We start from the raw sequence: 15,693 nt of genomic DNA, 5'->3' as shown, positions 1-15,693 counted from the left end.
AAAAGTCCAGCAGAGTTTGAGAAAGAGGCAGGACCTAAACATGAGAGAGTTGGGGCTTCGGGATTACTCCCGGGGGTTTGAAAGGAATGTACCATATTACGGGAAAGGGGCGCCCCATCAAAAATGAATATTCAACGAAGAAGCTTCTGTACTTAAACTACGCTTAAATCAAGATACGTAAAATATGAAGTTTTCCCTCGTTATGTAAGTTAACGGGCATCTAATTGGAAGTTCAGTGGTAGTATTTCGCTTTAGTCTCCTGATTTCAATTCAAGTGCCACAACCCACGCATCTCGGTCCCTTTCTCCCACTCACCCATCACTTTCCAGGCCCCCACCGCGGCAGCCCGCGCCCCAGGGCAGTAGTTTCCACTACGCTGAAGGGGGAGGTAGTAACGGGCTTATCTATCTATGCACTTCGAAGAGGGGTGTGTGAGGAGCCACTTTCCTTTGAACGGTAAGGAGACCCCGGCAAGCAGACCTACGACCACTATAAAACTCGAGTCAAAGGTGTGTCGTCGGTGTAGCATGGGAGCAGCTGGCCAGCGGCCCTCCTGCGAGCGCAGGGCTTTACCCCGCGTCACGCCGTTCTTCCCCGCAGCATGCCCCGCATGGCGCCGGNCTCCCGGGTCGTCCTGCCTCCTTCGAGCCCCTCGTCCCATAGCCCCTATCGCTGCTGCGCGCCGAGTGCCCCTAAGGACCGAAAGACCGACGTGGGTCCAGGCTGTCTGAGGGACGGGCGTGCGCCCCCAGTGCTGGAGGCCGGATGGTGACCCGGTTCCCGAGACGCTGAGACTGACGGACGGGCTGCTGTGGCCCTCGGAAGCCTTCCGAGTGGGAGGAAACCCGGGGCGAGTGGACAGGCGCTCCCGGCAGCCGGGCTCCGGTACCCTTCTCCCGCCCTGACCCCAACTAGGGTCCCTTCTGCCGTGCCTCACTGGTCGCCGTCAGACTTTGGGTGCGAGCATCCGGGACGGGGCCCGTCTTCCCCGGGTATTCACCTTCCCACGTGCCTTTCCCTGCCGCAGACCTTCGATGGGAAGCCTCGCTACGCCGAGTTAGCAAAACGCCTCTAAGGTTCCCACAATGAAGTTAGCAAAGCAGTGCCTGGAGCAGGGTCCTTTTTCTGCTTTTAACAGGGTTAAGTTGGTTGACAGAACGCGGGCTGAAAGACCGCGCTAAGTATGATTATTCAAGGTCTGGGGACGAAGAGGGAGGACTAGAATACCCGCAGAGCTTTTGCCTTTAGATCCCCATAGCCCAGTGAAATATGGGAAGGGGGTGGGTGGATGGATGGATGTAGTGTCACCTGTGGCCAGGCTTTTACTTGGCTTTGTGGTTTTCCACATTAAAAGTATGATATTGAACTACAAGTATGGCGATGCTTGTGTGATGGGGCTGTTGGGGAGAGCACCTTTCTTGTTTCCTAGAAGTTGTCAGATATTGCATGCCATAATGTCAAGTTCTCGAAATTGTATAACTTTCCTGTTTCTTAATAGGGGCAGTATGAACGAAGAGGAGCAGTTTGTAAACATTGATTTGGATGATGACAATATTTGCAGCGTTTGTAAACTGGGAACAGACAAAGAAACACTCTCCTTTTGCCACATTTGTTTTGAGCTAAATATTGAAGGTAAGAACATAGTATAGATTTAAATTTGTGACATGAATTTTACACAACTACTTTATGCTGAACTGGTTATAAGGTAAAATTAACATTTATTGAATGATTGGAAATTGTGCTAAGTATAAAGTGTGGAGATTAAAAGGGAAATGAAGCTGAAATGATGAATGTAAGAGAGAGCTTTGTTTTTAAACACCTGCATACCAGTCCCCTCTTTGTCAATATAAAAGCAAGGTATGGATGTTGCCTCCTAAACATGTTTTCTGGTTGAGATCTTATTAAATGTGTGTGTGCATTCCCTTGTGTGTATTAAGAACTAGCATACCATTTAATTGATGAGCTAATGTAATTAGGTCCTACCATGCTAGTACCTGAAAGAAGTGAGCTCGAACTCTTCCCTTAGTGTTTCCATCATCTGGAAAAATGTTTCTTTTTTTTTTTTTTTTAGTTTGTTGCCATTTGTATTCATGCACCCTGTTTCTGAAATTTTTGATAAACTCTTTTCAGTGATCACACACACACACACACACACACACTTGGTAATTTTTAAAAATTAAAAAGGTTTATAAAATTTCTTAATAATATTACTTAGATACCTGAGAAAAAAGTTCTCTAGAGATTTAAAAAATCTCTTATTGAAGGTATTTGTATTGGTCCACAATTAATGTGTCTATGGATATCAATCATTTGCTTCCAGGAAACGTGAGATATGTTTCCTTAATCTTGACATTGTTATATTAAAACTTTCAATCCTTTTAGATATTTTTTAGTTGCACTAAAAAAAAAAATTAATATTCCTGCAAAAATAAAAATTTCCCTAAAATTTAAATTTTGACTTTTAACCGATAGATTATCAGTAGGAGGATTTTTATTAGACCTTTAGATTGTGTGTGGACTATTTCTAAATATTAGCAGTTCCTTTTTCCTGGACTGTTGAAATTTTTCCTAATCTTTATTTCTTCTGTTTATTAAGAGATATGAAAATTTTTTTTTTTTAATATTTTATTAGGGGCTGGGGATGTGGCTCAAGCGGTAGTGCGCTCGCCTGGCATGCATGCATCCTGGGTTCGGTCCTCAGCTTCACATACAAATAAACATGTTGTGTCTGCTGAAAACTAAATAAAATAAATATTAAAATTCCCTATCTCTCTCTCTCTCCCTTTAAAAAAAATATTTTATTAGTTGTTGCTAGACTTTTATTTTTATGTGGTGCTGAGAATCGAACCCAGTGCCTCACACATGCTAGACCAGTGTTCCACAACCCCAACCCTGAAATGTTCTTATAGTGAACACACACCACACACACACACACACACACACTATGATTATGTACCTTGAAATTCCTGTTAGGACTTGTTATTCAGAAATGGTGTAGTCACCAAATAGTATGTGATGAGCATCATGATTTCCTGTGAGTTATATAGAATACCTATAACTTTGGCTTTAATGAATGTAGTAATTATAACTAATTTCAAAAGGATGATGTAAAAGTAGTGTTCTATAGCATTTAAATTACTATTTTCTTAATCATAGTAGAGTAAAAGATATAAAATTAATATTCTTTGGAAATAGAGTTGGCCCTGGATATACCAATGTGTTGTAGAATTTCACATTTAGATAAGCAGAGACATTAGAAATTATCCAGCCCAAACCCCGTGTTTTACATCTGAGGAAACTGAGGGCAAGACAGTTGGAACTGCTAAAGATTATTGTAGTGGTGATGGTAGGCTATTGTTTTATGTCAGGCATTTACTTTGAAAACTTCTGTACCAGGTATTATACTAAGCACCTTACATGGATTATCTTGCTCAGAATAGCTCTGGAATGACTACTGTGATTATTCTTTTTAAATGTGATGGAACTGAACCTTAGAGACCTAAGAAATGGACTTTGAAGTCATACAGCTAATAATTGACAGTCCTGGGCTTTGATGCATGGCCATCTGGTTCTAGTGTATATAATCCATTTATTTACTATCAATAGTTATTTTAATTTTAAGACTGATGTTAGAAACCTGTCCTTCTGAATTACAGTTCGTTATACTTGCTGTTTGTTCTGCCAGCTTTTCCTAACCAGTGCTTCCTGCTAAGTCATCATTAGAGGGGTTCACATTATATTAAAACTTTTTTGCAAAACCTAAATTTTCATAATTGATTTTCTAGCCTTTTTAAATATGCCTTTTAACTGGTTCTCAATCATTATATAGAAAATATACAAACTATCCTCAGGTGTCATCTTTGTAAACATTTCAGCTTTTGATATGTAAGCATAAGTCCTATGTTTTTGAAGTAATACTGTTACAGTTTGAAAGACAAAAACCATTCTCATTTTGAACTTAAACTACTTCATTTGATATTCTATGTGTATTTTAGATATTGTGTATTAAAATGCCAGTTTAACTTTTGTGAGGAAAAAATAGTTTAAATTTCTTCTCAAGGTATCTAGTGTTTGTTTCCAGCTCTATATTTTGTGGATTTTCACTTTTTATATCAGTTTACAGGTTTTTAAAAATTAGAAAAAGAGTGGTAAAGCAATCACATACCAGATTATTATTGCTTATATTCTTCATTAGGAAAACTTTTGGGGGGCTTGGAATGTGGCTCAGTGGTAGAGCATTTGCCTAGCTTGCTCAAGACTCCAGCACCACAAAACAAAACAAAACCAAAAAACGCTCCTAGAATACCTTTTCAAAGAGTTTTTTCAACTGCTAAATTCTCAACACAATGCCAGTCAAAAGTCACTCTCGCTCTTAAAACATGACATTTAACTAGTAATTTGGTATAATTTTCTTTGTAGTATGGTAATACCATAGTCACCTGGTTTTGTGGTTTAATAACTGCTAAGTTTGAGCTAAATAATTCTGCTTTTCGTTTTTTCCACAATGAGGCTTAGTAAAAATAAATTATTTTGAGGAATGTTAACAGTTAAGATAGTTTTGAGTCCACACATTTGTAATAAATAAAAATAATAGTTTATACTTTTTGGATTTACATCAAATTACACCAGTCTCCTACTAATCAACTGGCTTCTTGTTTAAAAGCTATGTGTTTGCATAGGTTTATGAAGCCAAAACAAAGGAAGAAAAGAGTAACAACAAAAGACAGTCTGATCTTATTGCAGAGATTCTGTATTCTGGGCATGGCTCTAAGTTGTCTTTTTTTTCTGTGACTTCACAGTAGTTAAAAGGAATGGGGTATCTAACTTTTATGTACTTCCAACCATAGATGATATGTTTCAAGGATCTAAAAAATGGATTTTGACAAATGTTTTTAAATGTTCTCAAAGTTGATTTTTTTTTAAGCCTATAATTCATTATTAGCGTAATTTGTCAACTTTTAAGATGAGGAGACAGATGCATAAACTTTCTAATCCCTGTGGCCTAACCTTGGCACTAAGACACTCTAAACTTCCTATTACCTATGGGCTAATCTTGACATGAGACACCACATTTTTTCATACATGTTAATGACCATATACACATCTAGATCACCGTGGTAAAATCTCTGAAGCTATTCACTACTATTCCCTTAGCTGAGGCAGAGAGCAAGGCAGCCTAGAATAGTCAGCAGCCAATAATAAACTCAAATATAATGTAACAGTCAGAAATGAGAGAGACCAGAGGGGGAAAATCCAGGGTTTAATACTGTAACTTCATATTTTCTACTTTCATTTTGTGTCAGAAAATTATGCAAATAGTTCTAAGATCATTTTTACTTTTTCTGATAATTAACTTGCTTTCTTTTCTATGGAGAAAATCTCTTTTAGAAGATTGGACTGATTCCTATTATATCAAGCAAACAAAGTTTTCAGTGTAAGTTGACCTTGCTAGTTGATGAGCTAGCATATTTCTGGCCACTCTCTGTGTAGTCCATCTTGGACTTCTTTCATTCTAAGTGTTCTTTCCAGGAAGCAGAAGCAAATTCAGCTCCTTAGTAATCTTTTCAGCAATACAAATTTGTAGGTGTTTTCTCTTGTTTAAGGCACAGGTAAACACACTTTTTATTATTATTTTTTTTTATTTTATTTTTTTGGCAGTGCTGTGGATTGAACCCAGGGGCACTTTTCCACTAAGCTGTGTCCTCATTCTTTTATTTTTTTATTTTGAGATAAGTTAAGGCTGATCTGCAACTTGTGATCTTTCTGCCTCAGCCTCCTGAGTCTCTGGGAATACTGGTATGCACCACCGCACCTAGTGGCTTTTATTCTTCCTTACTTCTCTGATTTTGACTGTATACTGGTCATGGTTAATAGTCAGGAATCAGTTTGAATCTTAGTGTTAAATTTGACTTAATTTGGAAGTCAGAACTGGTTATTTACTGATTAAGATCTGTGAGTCTTTCTCTGTGTCCTACTTCTGACATATCATCTTTGCATGTAAGTAAAAGGGCCCACCCTAAACTGTAAATAGCAAATTCAGTCTTTCTCTTGTTTCTCATCATATAATGACAACATCATATTTTAACTTAAAGTAGCATTTTAAATATGAAGCCTAACAAATTCTGACCTTTATCTTGGTTTTCTTTTATATACTTGGAATTAAATACTGAAAGGTTTATTTTTCTCCTTAAATGCCTCTGATTGTCACTTTAAATACATTTGAGTACTTTTTAAATGGTTCTAATAGTAAAACTTGATTATTTGGACAGAAGGGATAAAAGTGGAACATGGGCTGAATTGGTGATAAGTTTAAATTATTATTAAATTAAAATATTTTAAAAGAAAAGTAATTGAAAATAAGCTAACAAAATCTGGTAAAAACAAGTTTAAATCATACACAAATTTTGGTTTTGAAGATATATCTGTTAGGAATTAGGTCAGTATGTAACAGGAAATCCAAATATAATGGAAAAAAATGAATATTTGTATTTCTTATGTAAGAAATACATATATTTTTTTCTCTTCTACCTTCCTTTAATACCCGATTTCGATCTTTCAGGTTACTGGCTACTGGAACTCTAGCCATTGCTTCCTTATTCCAAAAAAAAAAAAAAGAGATAACACATTCACTCCTGTATCTAAAAGAAGCTTTTCCTTAAAGTCCCTTGTAATTCCCCATTTCACTGCTCTTAATACAAGAGAAGCTGCTCCAAATTAAATCAGTGTTTTACTAAGAAAGGAACAATGGATATTGAGTAGGGCACTCACGAAATTGGCGACAAAGAGGCCTTTTTAGTAATTAAAGGATATCTTACATTGGAGGCAAACTATTTGAGCTACAACTAAGACCAACCATAAGTGCTCTGATGAATCTTTATTTTTACTGTTTGAACGGAAAGTGATCTTAGCAAAATAAGGGATTATATTCTGAGAAAGAGCATGCAAACAGACCTTGAGTGGACTTGTTGCCAGAAAGTTGGGTCAAATTTTAAATTTTTAACCCATCTCAGTACATAAATGTAATGATTAATGCTACTGCCCATAAAGAGAACCCCCTTTCTTTATTGTCAGAAACTTGTGTAATTAAGCATAATTAAGTTCTCATATTTTATAAAATTAGAAAATCTCTTCATAGCTAATATATAGAGCTCTCCTATTTGATTCCCCATTTACTGTGTGATGTTGAGCAAGTTACTTACATGCATTATTCAGTCAGGTTGGCCCATCTAAGTTTTCAACAGGAAATGATAACATATAGCAAAAATGCCTGTAGAGATAAACAGGAAGGTTGAAAACCTTACCTTAAAAACTGATTTTTAAGTATAATTGATCATTTATCATAGCTAATATATAGAGCTCTCCCATCAGGGATAAGAAGTAAGAAAGAATATTATCATCCTCATTTATATATGGTAAAATGAAGGCACTCAGATAAATAAAGTTGTAAACCACCTTGGTTTTCCCAATGCCTCTGATTACTCCTGGTTTCCAAAAAAAATAAAAAGAAAGAAAGAAAAGGTAGTATTGGCATGGCATGTTCTGTCCTGGTCTTCCAGACTCACTCTCCCTGGTCTTTTGTGACCCTGTCTATATATAGTATCTAGTAGATCACCTTCTACTTCATCTCCTTCTCAAGCTATCAAGATGTAGACATCTTGTGTAGTCCATGAGTACCTCAAACTGCATATCTAAATAGACATTATTATTCTACTCATTCCATATTGAGGTTAAAAATGATGTATGGAGAAGAGAAGGTAAAGGGCTGTCTAACACATAGTAATTTTCTTACATGTTCATTTAATACACTGTCCCCTCTGGTGTTTGCAGTTCCATAAGACTATGGATTAGAGTTTATTTTATTTACTAGTATATGATCAGCCATGGTGCTAGGACTGTCAGAGAGTAATGAAAGACTATTTGATAAATGAATTAATCTAAAGGAGACTTTAGAGAACTGCCATTTTGAGTTTCTTCCTTTAAACTTGTCCACTGTGAAATTCTTTCGTTCATTTACCAAATCCCATGAGATCTTTCTAGAATCTATTAAGTTTTGTGAACCTTACTAGTGGAAGAGTTTTATCTCATAATCAGAAGAGAAATATAATAATAGCCAGTATTGATACCAGTAGTGATATCTGGTTACCTTATTTAATCAGGAGAATAAAAAACAGCATTTTGCCCCAAACATAGAGCAAATAATTTTGGCAGGGCTATCTTTAGAATGAGTTTTCTAGATTCATTTGATACACTGTAACTATTTCTGGACACCACAGTAGAGTAGTATAAAGTTAAAACAAGTATGCAGAACATATAACCCAGAATAGGTGTTAATAAGAATATCATAATTTTAAATAAAGGATTTATTGAATGTATAAAAATGACATTCTGGTTCAAAGTCACAGTTTATTCATCCCAGTAAATGACAGAAAATGAAAAAAACTGTTTTGTGAGATATGAAAACAGATTATATCAAGATTGAAAGGCTTTAATACTTGAGACAGAATTATTCCCAGCAAAGGATACATTTTTCATGATTGAAATGATTTATAATACTGTTCCTGGAGAATTGACAAAGAGAAATAAGCTGCTCAGGAGTAAAAAGTAATTTCTCAAGCACATGTAAATGACAATGGCCCCTGAAGAAAGAAGACAAAGAGGTTTATCTCTTATAGAAGTGAGGTCCCACCCTCTAGTTGGGAGAAGGTACTTCTAATCTGTTCTAAATAAATACTGAAGGAATTTGTACTTTAGATAAATGCCTTATCCAAATCATAGTGAGGTATTGTTGGCCATGTATTATATACTTTATATGCATTATTTTATTTCATTTTTAATACAATTATATGAGACAGGTGCTATGTTATCCCAATTTCATGAATAAGGAAAGTGTAGAACTAGTCCAAAATTATAGTTTAGATGTTCAAACTCAGAGTCTCTTGATTGCAGAAAGCCAAAGGACTTAAATCATTTCTGTTCCCAAAGAAAATTTCATGGACTCTCAAGAATTTCAGAAATAAAGTCTAGGCAAAATTGAAAATGAATTACAGTGAAGTAAGGAACAAAATTTGGATCGTTAGAGATACATAATTTTAAAATAATTCTACCTGTGCAGTTATTTAATTAATATACATTCTATGGAATATCCAAAAAATTTGTTTTGAATGACCTCAAGAGTGTGATGTGGTTTCCATATAGATTATAATCTAAGTAAACAGTTTATCTGCGAGAATCTTCTATATAACCTAGCATATTGCTCAAAAGGATGATTAGAGTAGCAAAAATGCTCACGTATCCCATATTTAAAAGAAAAGAAAAAAATCTTCCTTTTCCTCCCTCAAACCATAAAACTTGAAAGAGCATTGTTCAGTATCTTCTTTCTCTCCTTCCAACTTAGTCATCAGCCTCCTATAATTTGCCAGTCTCTTGCTTTGGTAATCTCCTAGCTATCAACACCATAAATACTTTTCATGTTCTTGCAGTTTTCAAAGTCTGACATTTAACATTTTGCTCTTTCTTGAAATACTGGACTCCATGGATTCCATGATAAAGTAACTCTGAACTCTATTTCTCCCCACTTTTCTGTTATTTTCCTACATTCATTTCCTACTTTAGGTCCTTCTTTGAATTCTGTCCCTATCCTGTAGTAATATATTTCTTTTACTGCCATGTCTTCAACTATACATTTGCAAGCTTGGTGAAGTTAGCTGAAATGCCACAAACTTGTTTTGCCAGGCAAATAGTTCATCTAGGCACCAGAGTTTTATATGCAACTTACTGCTAGACCTCTCCAAGTAGATATTTGGAGGTATCTTAAATTTAAATTTCTTAAACTAAATGTATCTCCTTACTTCTATACCTGCTCTCATTTTTTATTTCCATTATCATCAGTTCACATGGAGCCCCATCTCCCAGAGATTTTGATTCATTTGAAATCTAGAGTTAACTTTAGGAATTTACATTTTAACAGGAATCCCAGCAGACACTTAAATGCAGGTGATATATGGACCAGGTTCTTAAAGACTTAACACGTTGAGTTGTGTAGGTGTAGTGATGAGTTGAGTAGCACTGACATCTAGTCTAAGCTGTGCTTTTCAAGCTGTATACATTGACAGAGGATAGTTTTCCAGTTTGCAAAATGATATGGACTAGCAGCAGCCCTGTCACCCTCACTCTTTCCTTCCCCCTTACCCTCTCCATGTAATCTGTCTCTGACTCTTGATTCTCTCCAATCTGTTCCTTGTCTGTTATTCCTTCTGCTATACCTCAGTACAGGGTTATTCCTTCTTACCAGTGTTTCCTACAAAACCGCTTATTGCTTTCACTGACTTTATCCTCTATCCCTTATCCCTACCTCACATATTTAGGTCCTCTCACTATAATCAGAAAGGTCTTAAAATAAAAATCTGATCATGACATTTATTTTTCTTACCATTTTCTTCAGTTTAAGCTATTAACTCCCTAAAGAGACCATCTTCATTATTTATCATCCCCTAGAAAGACGCTCTACAAGCCATTCATGCTCTGCTCTTTCCTTTCCCTTCGTTCTGACTTCTCTACTTTGATTATCTAGTTCCCTCTCTTTTCCTTCCTCCTCATATGCAACTGCTTGCTTTTGGAGTATGTTATTGAAAAAGAAAGAATCATAAATAAGACCATTGCCTATGTCACAGGGCTGCTGTAGAGATAAGAAAAAATGATGACTATAGGAACTATATAAATATACATATATATATATATAGGATGTGAGGCAAATGTTAGTATTCAAATCGAAGTACAGAGGCTTTTCATCTTGTCTGAAAAGGTGAAATATTACTGAAGGTATTGCTATTATTTGGATGATATATTGAACAACTTCTCCATTAACAAGTATTAGACACTGAGGAGGTTTAAATTGATGTTGAGTTAGCCCTTCTGTGGTTTTCAGTAGGTTTTTCTTCTCTGGCTTCCTTCATTTTCCTTCTGTACCAGGTACCTACCAAGTGCTTTCACCAGTTTTTTAATCGTGCAATGCATTGTGTTCATTTAACATCTTTCCCCTACACAAGCACACCCACAAATGAGAAAAACCCTTGAGATTCAGTTCCTTGCGTACTCTGGACTTTACTGAGGAATTTATTTAAAAGATTACCATTACCAGTTTGTGTGTTCAATCAGCCGCTACTGATGTACTTTATTAAATGGGGGAAATTCCCTCAGTTTTCCTGTTTCTTCTTTACTACAGCAAAAAGCGTTCTATAATACTCCTGCAGTATTTGTGTATCCAACAAGAATTGGCAAATAAAGCCCTACTGTGTTTATGAGTTTACTTTGAAGGAGGGGGACAGCTTTCATTTGAGGGTTAAATACTTTTCTTTGCTAGACACATTGTTAGTCTAAACAAATTTTCACAATCAAAAAAAATTCAGATTTTTAAGATATTTTAAGTTTTTTTAGGGTGAATCTTCTCTGATTCAGTTTCTTAATTTTTGGTTCACTTAATTCACTGGAACACACAGTATAGTACCTAAAGTCTAGTTTCTCTTGGACTAAGGAACAATTTGTTTTTTTCCAAACCAAAATGTATTTCTTCATGGGCACCTTAGTAATGTTTTAAATTTTCACTTTCACTACTTAAAATGATAAAAATTTTGTTTTCCCAAAATAAAGTTTCTTTATTTCATTGAAAACACAAAGTATACCTATTACATGACAATCAAAATATAGGATGCAAAATGAATATAGAGACTCCTAATCATACATACTTACTAATGATCTCAATATTTTTGGTGTGTTCTGCTTCTAAATTTTTGGCAATAGGGCATGTAAAGAGAAGGTAAATTGTATTTAAAAAATAAAATTAAGCATTTATGCCACTAAATAACCAGCTTTTTCATTTAATATCTAAGGAACATCTTTTTCATGTCAGTAGATAAAATTTTACATCAGTTTTTTTTTAAGGTTGAATCTCATTCATAATTCGTTTAACAGTATATCATTTGTGATGACTGTTTAGTTTATACTTCCAATTTACCAGTACTAAAACTTTCTTACATGGTATTTTTTTGCTTGTCTGGTTAAATTCCTATTGTGTTGTGGCTTAAATATCCACAACTAAGCTTATAGGTCAGTCATGTCCCATTTTACAAGCATCATTTGTTTTAATGTCTTCTATTACTACTAAATTGATAGCATGTAATCTGTTGTTTACAAAAGGATTCATTGCAAATCTACTAATTAATTATCTTTGCCCACATATGAATATAGCACAATGAATCTTGCACGCATACATATATATACACCCATAAAATTAAGCACTAATTGAAATAATAATAATAATAGAAGGGAAAACAGTAGAGTGGATGGGGAGGGAGAAGGAGAGGGATAAAATTATGTGCATGTACAAGTATGGCATAATGAATTCACTTTTATGTATAATTGTAATATAACAGTAAAAAATTAGAAAAAAAAAGCTATTCTGTTATCAGAAATACTTCATCTTAATTTTGTAATCCCCGTATTTAGATCAAAGTTCTTTTTACTCTAGAATTGCTATGATATTTATGACAAAAGAATCACAGTATTTAAGGATATTAATGCCAATTAAAAGTAGAATTCAGATTCCTGGTTATGAATCAGTATATTCTTGCCCCAATAATAGTTTCAAATCCTTGTCTTTGTGTATAGTTAGTGTAATTAAAAGAAATGCTTATAAAAATATGATTGAAATAAAGATCAGCTAAAGTGTATGTTGTTATATCATTACATTTATGTAGTTCACTTTGACCTGCACTGCAATTTCTTATTTCTATTTTATCTTTTTGCAATGATTCCTTGGTTATTTCTTTTTCTCGTTTTAGCTTAGTTTTCTTACTAGTGATTGGTAAGTTGTAATGATTTTTTTCAAATTAGCTTTAATTTTTACTATTTATTACCTAGAATAGTAATTGAATTAGAAGTACCTCAACTTCACTAGCTAAAATTCACTTATCTCTTTATTAAATGCTGTTATAAAATACTTATCCTGAAGAACATTTACCTAGAATTTCAGGATAAGTGATTATATATGTGAAGAAGTTGAATTAATAGTTTTGGATCAGCTTTTCCTTTTGTTTCTCTTATCTATAAGAAAATCAGTTTCTCAGTTTCTCAGAATATTAACTGAGCAGATAGCAGTTGAGGAGATGAAAGGCAAAGAATTAATCCAATTATCACATTTCTTGATTTGGAACCCGTAAATTTACATTGTCATAATGGTTCACCTCCATTCATCATATTATTATGAGGTATTTTTAGGGCTATGTTTTGTTTAAATAACATTTGTCTTTGACTTTATTTACCATTAATAAACTCTTGTTTTTCCTACAGTGTAGTTAGTGTCTCTGTATGTCACATTTAAGTGGATATTTATAACTAATAAATCAATCCTATCATAGTTAATTTGAGTAGCTTTTTTAGGAGTCTTTTATAACAACTTCATGTTAAAATTATTTTAGAATAAGTATCAGTGCACTGAATTAAAGCTGCATAATGGAAAAGTGAATTATAGAGAAGGTTACTTAGGTCAATTGAATTATTGGCTTAAAATTTTTGTAGTATAATTTAAATTATTGTGCTACTTAAAAAATTATAGTCTAAATATGATGTATTTTAATACTGCAAAAAATATTTAGCCTTTTATATTCTGTGTTGCTAAGAGCTTAGTATCTTATATTAATCTTATATTAAAGACATGGTAATGGTTTACATCCATGTTCGCTTTCCAATAGCCTTTTGTTTATCAGTTAACTATATACGAGCTGCCCTGTCCGATTTAGTAGCCTAGCCAGGATGTGGTTATTTAAATTAAATTAAAACTTGAGTTCCTAAGTCATATGCACTGTATTTCAAATGCTAATAGTCACTTGTGACTGCAAGCTACTTTATTGGTTAGCTCAGATATAGAATATGTCATGTCCATCATCACATAAAGCTCTTTTGGATGTTGCTAGTTTAAAAACGGGTAGCTAAATTAGGGAGTAGACTTGAGTATGAATTGTTATTTTTTTATACCGTTTTAATAATAAACAGTTGTTATGTAGGTTTGTTTCCTCAACTTTCCAACTGTTAGAATAAAAAAGTAGAATTCACCGAGATAGATGTTTTTTGTTGTTATTGTTTTAACAAGTCATTTGAAGTTTATATATCCTGTCAATAAAATAACCCAGTTCTACGGCTTTCTTGGTTATTTGAGATTAAGGTTTTTCTTTTTAATATTATCTGTCTGAATTCTTAGCTCACTGACAATGGCCCTTCCAATTCATTTATTGGATTAAGCTGATTTGATTAACTATTTGATCCTTCTCATAACATATACAGAAACTTGAACATCCCTACAGACATCCCTAAGCTGAAATCTTCTGTCTAGTGACCACTTGTTGGCATATCTTTCTTTAAGGCAATACTTCTCACATGTGGAAAAGCAAGTTGCTGGACCCATCTGTTTATTGGCTTGGTGTGCTTGCCAATAATTCCATCTGCTACTAGGGCAGAAATAAACAATTACCTTTTACTTTCAAACAGTATGTTGGGTACTTGAACATGGCAGACTCTATTTAGTCATTTAAGTGGCTCTTGAGTTAGTAAAGGTCTGGAGGGAAAAGAATGTGGCACTCCTTTACTGTAGTACTCTCTAAATTGCATAGAACAGCTGATAAAATTTTCCAAGAAGCATAAATCTATCCTATTTTGGATTCAGAAGTAGGCATTCCAATCTTGCCTTCCCACTTTTGGTCTACCATATTTAGTTCCATGATAGGATAGACAATTTGAACATCATCCCACTAACAGTTAGTTATTGGCAATAGATAAGATGGTGAGAGCTTTTCCTGAATCATGGCATGGCTATTGCTTGCTCATCAGATGCATAGTAGTTTCGTCAAACTGGGTATCAAAGCATCACTCATACAAGCAGTATTTAACTGCAGCAATCCATAGAGATATCAATATATAGTCCTAGTACAGGACAGGTGGCCTGGCGTGGCTCAAGAGCCCATGAAATTAGTTATATGACATTTATTAAGAGAGTGATAAGAACTGTTTTGAATTGAAGAACACTTGCTCTATTTTCTTTTGGTAGCGCTCTTTAGTACAACCTATTGGCTGCCAGATCTCTGATTTTGATTATAAAGATAAAACAAAAAACTGAGAATTGTATATGAACCTAATGTTTATTTTCTTTAAGACACGTGGAGGCCAAACAAAACTTGTCTGCAGTATGGATCCAGTCCATAGGCTGTGAGTGTGCCACCTATACCTAATAGGGCTTTTCCTATATTCCTTTTATAAGAAATGGTTATTTGCTCAAGAGAATAAAGTAATCTTTTAGTGCTTTTAGTCTTTCCTACTGTAACTGTTTGGCCCTCCTCCCATTTTTATAAACAATGCTTGTTTAAAGAAGCACAATAATACTTCTTAATATGGGCAACTCCTGTAAATGCAGATGCTTATATTCCCTTTCTTAGGAACTAAGATTATCACAAAAAGAAAAACACTTCACATCTTGGGAAATTATTTCAGCTGGGTAAAATGTGAATTTCCATATAAAAGATTTTGAAGCAGTTTATTTCTACATAAATTGTACAAATGTTTATGATATTTGATGGCAGTATACTTAAAACTTTTTCGCAGCATGTTAACAAACTTAAATCACAACTTAATTTTCTTGCCATGTTTAAA

General features: G+C 34.6%; 1 protein-coding gene across 3 annotated transcripts in view; it reads left to right on the top strand.

Annotated features, from left to right (window-relative positions):
* The first annotated feature begins 345 nt into the window (after positions 1 to 345).
* Positions 346 to 15,693, top strand: part of CUNH21orf91 (chromosome unknown C21orf91 homolog) — a 29,247-nt gene continuing 13,899 nt past the window's right edge. The window contains exons 1-2 of one of the 3 annotated variants that reach the window (XM_048803525.1): positions 346 to 456; positions 1,499 to 1,632. In XM_048803525.1, the coding sequence (XP_048659482.1) occupies positions 1,506 to 1,632 (127 nt within the window). In that variant the 5' untranslated portion in view covers positions 346 to 456; positions 1,499 to 1,505. Of the gene's footprint in view, positions 457 to 636; positions 886 to 1,498; positions 1,633 to 15,693 lie in introns of those variants that run through there. The other 2 variants (XM_048803526.1, XM_015478656.2) reach the window with 2 other exon arrangements.

The sequence above is a fragment of the Marmota marmota genome, unplaced genomic scaffold (genome assembly GCF_001458135.2).
Source record: "Marmota marmota marmota unplaced genomic scaffold, marMar, whole genome shotgun sequence".
In the NCBI taxonomy this organism is placed as follows: Eukaryota; Metazoa; Chordata; class Mammalia; order Rodentia; family Sciuridae; genus Marmota; species Marmota marmota.
The sequence above is the reverse complement of the archived record's forward strand: the minus strand, read 5'-3'. Positions and strand labels throughout refer to the sequence as shown.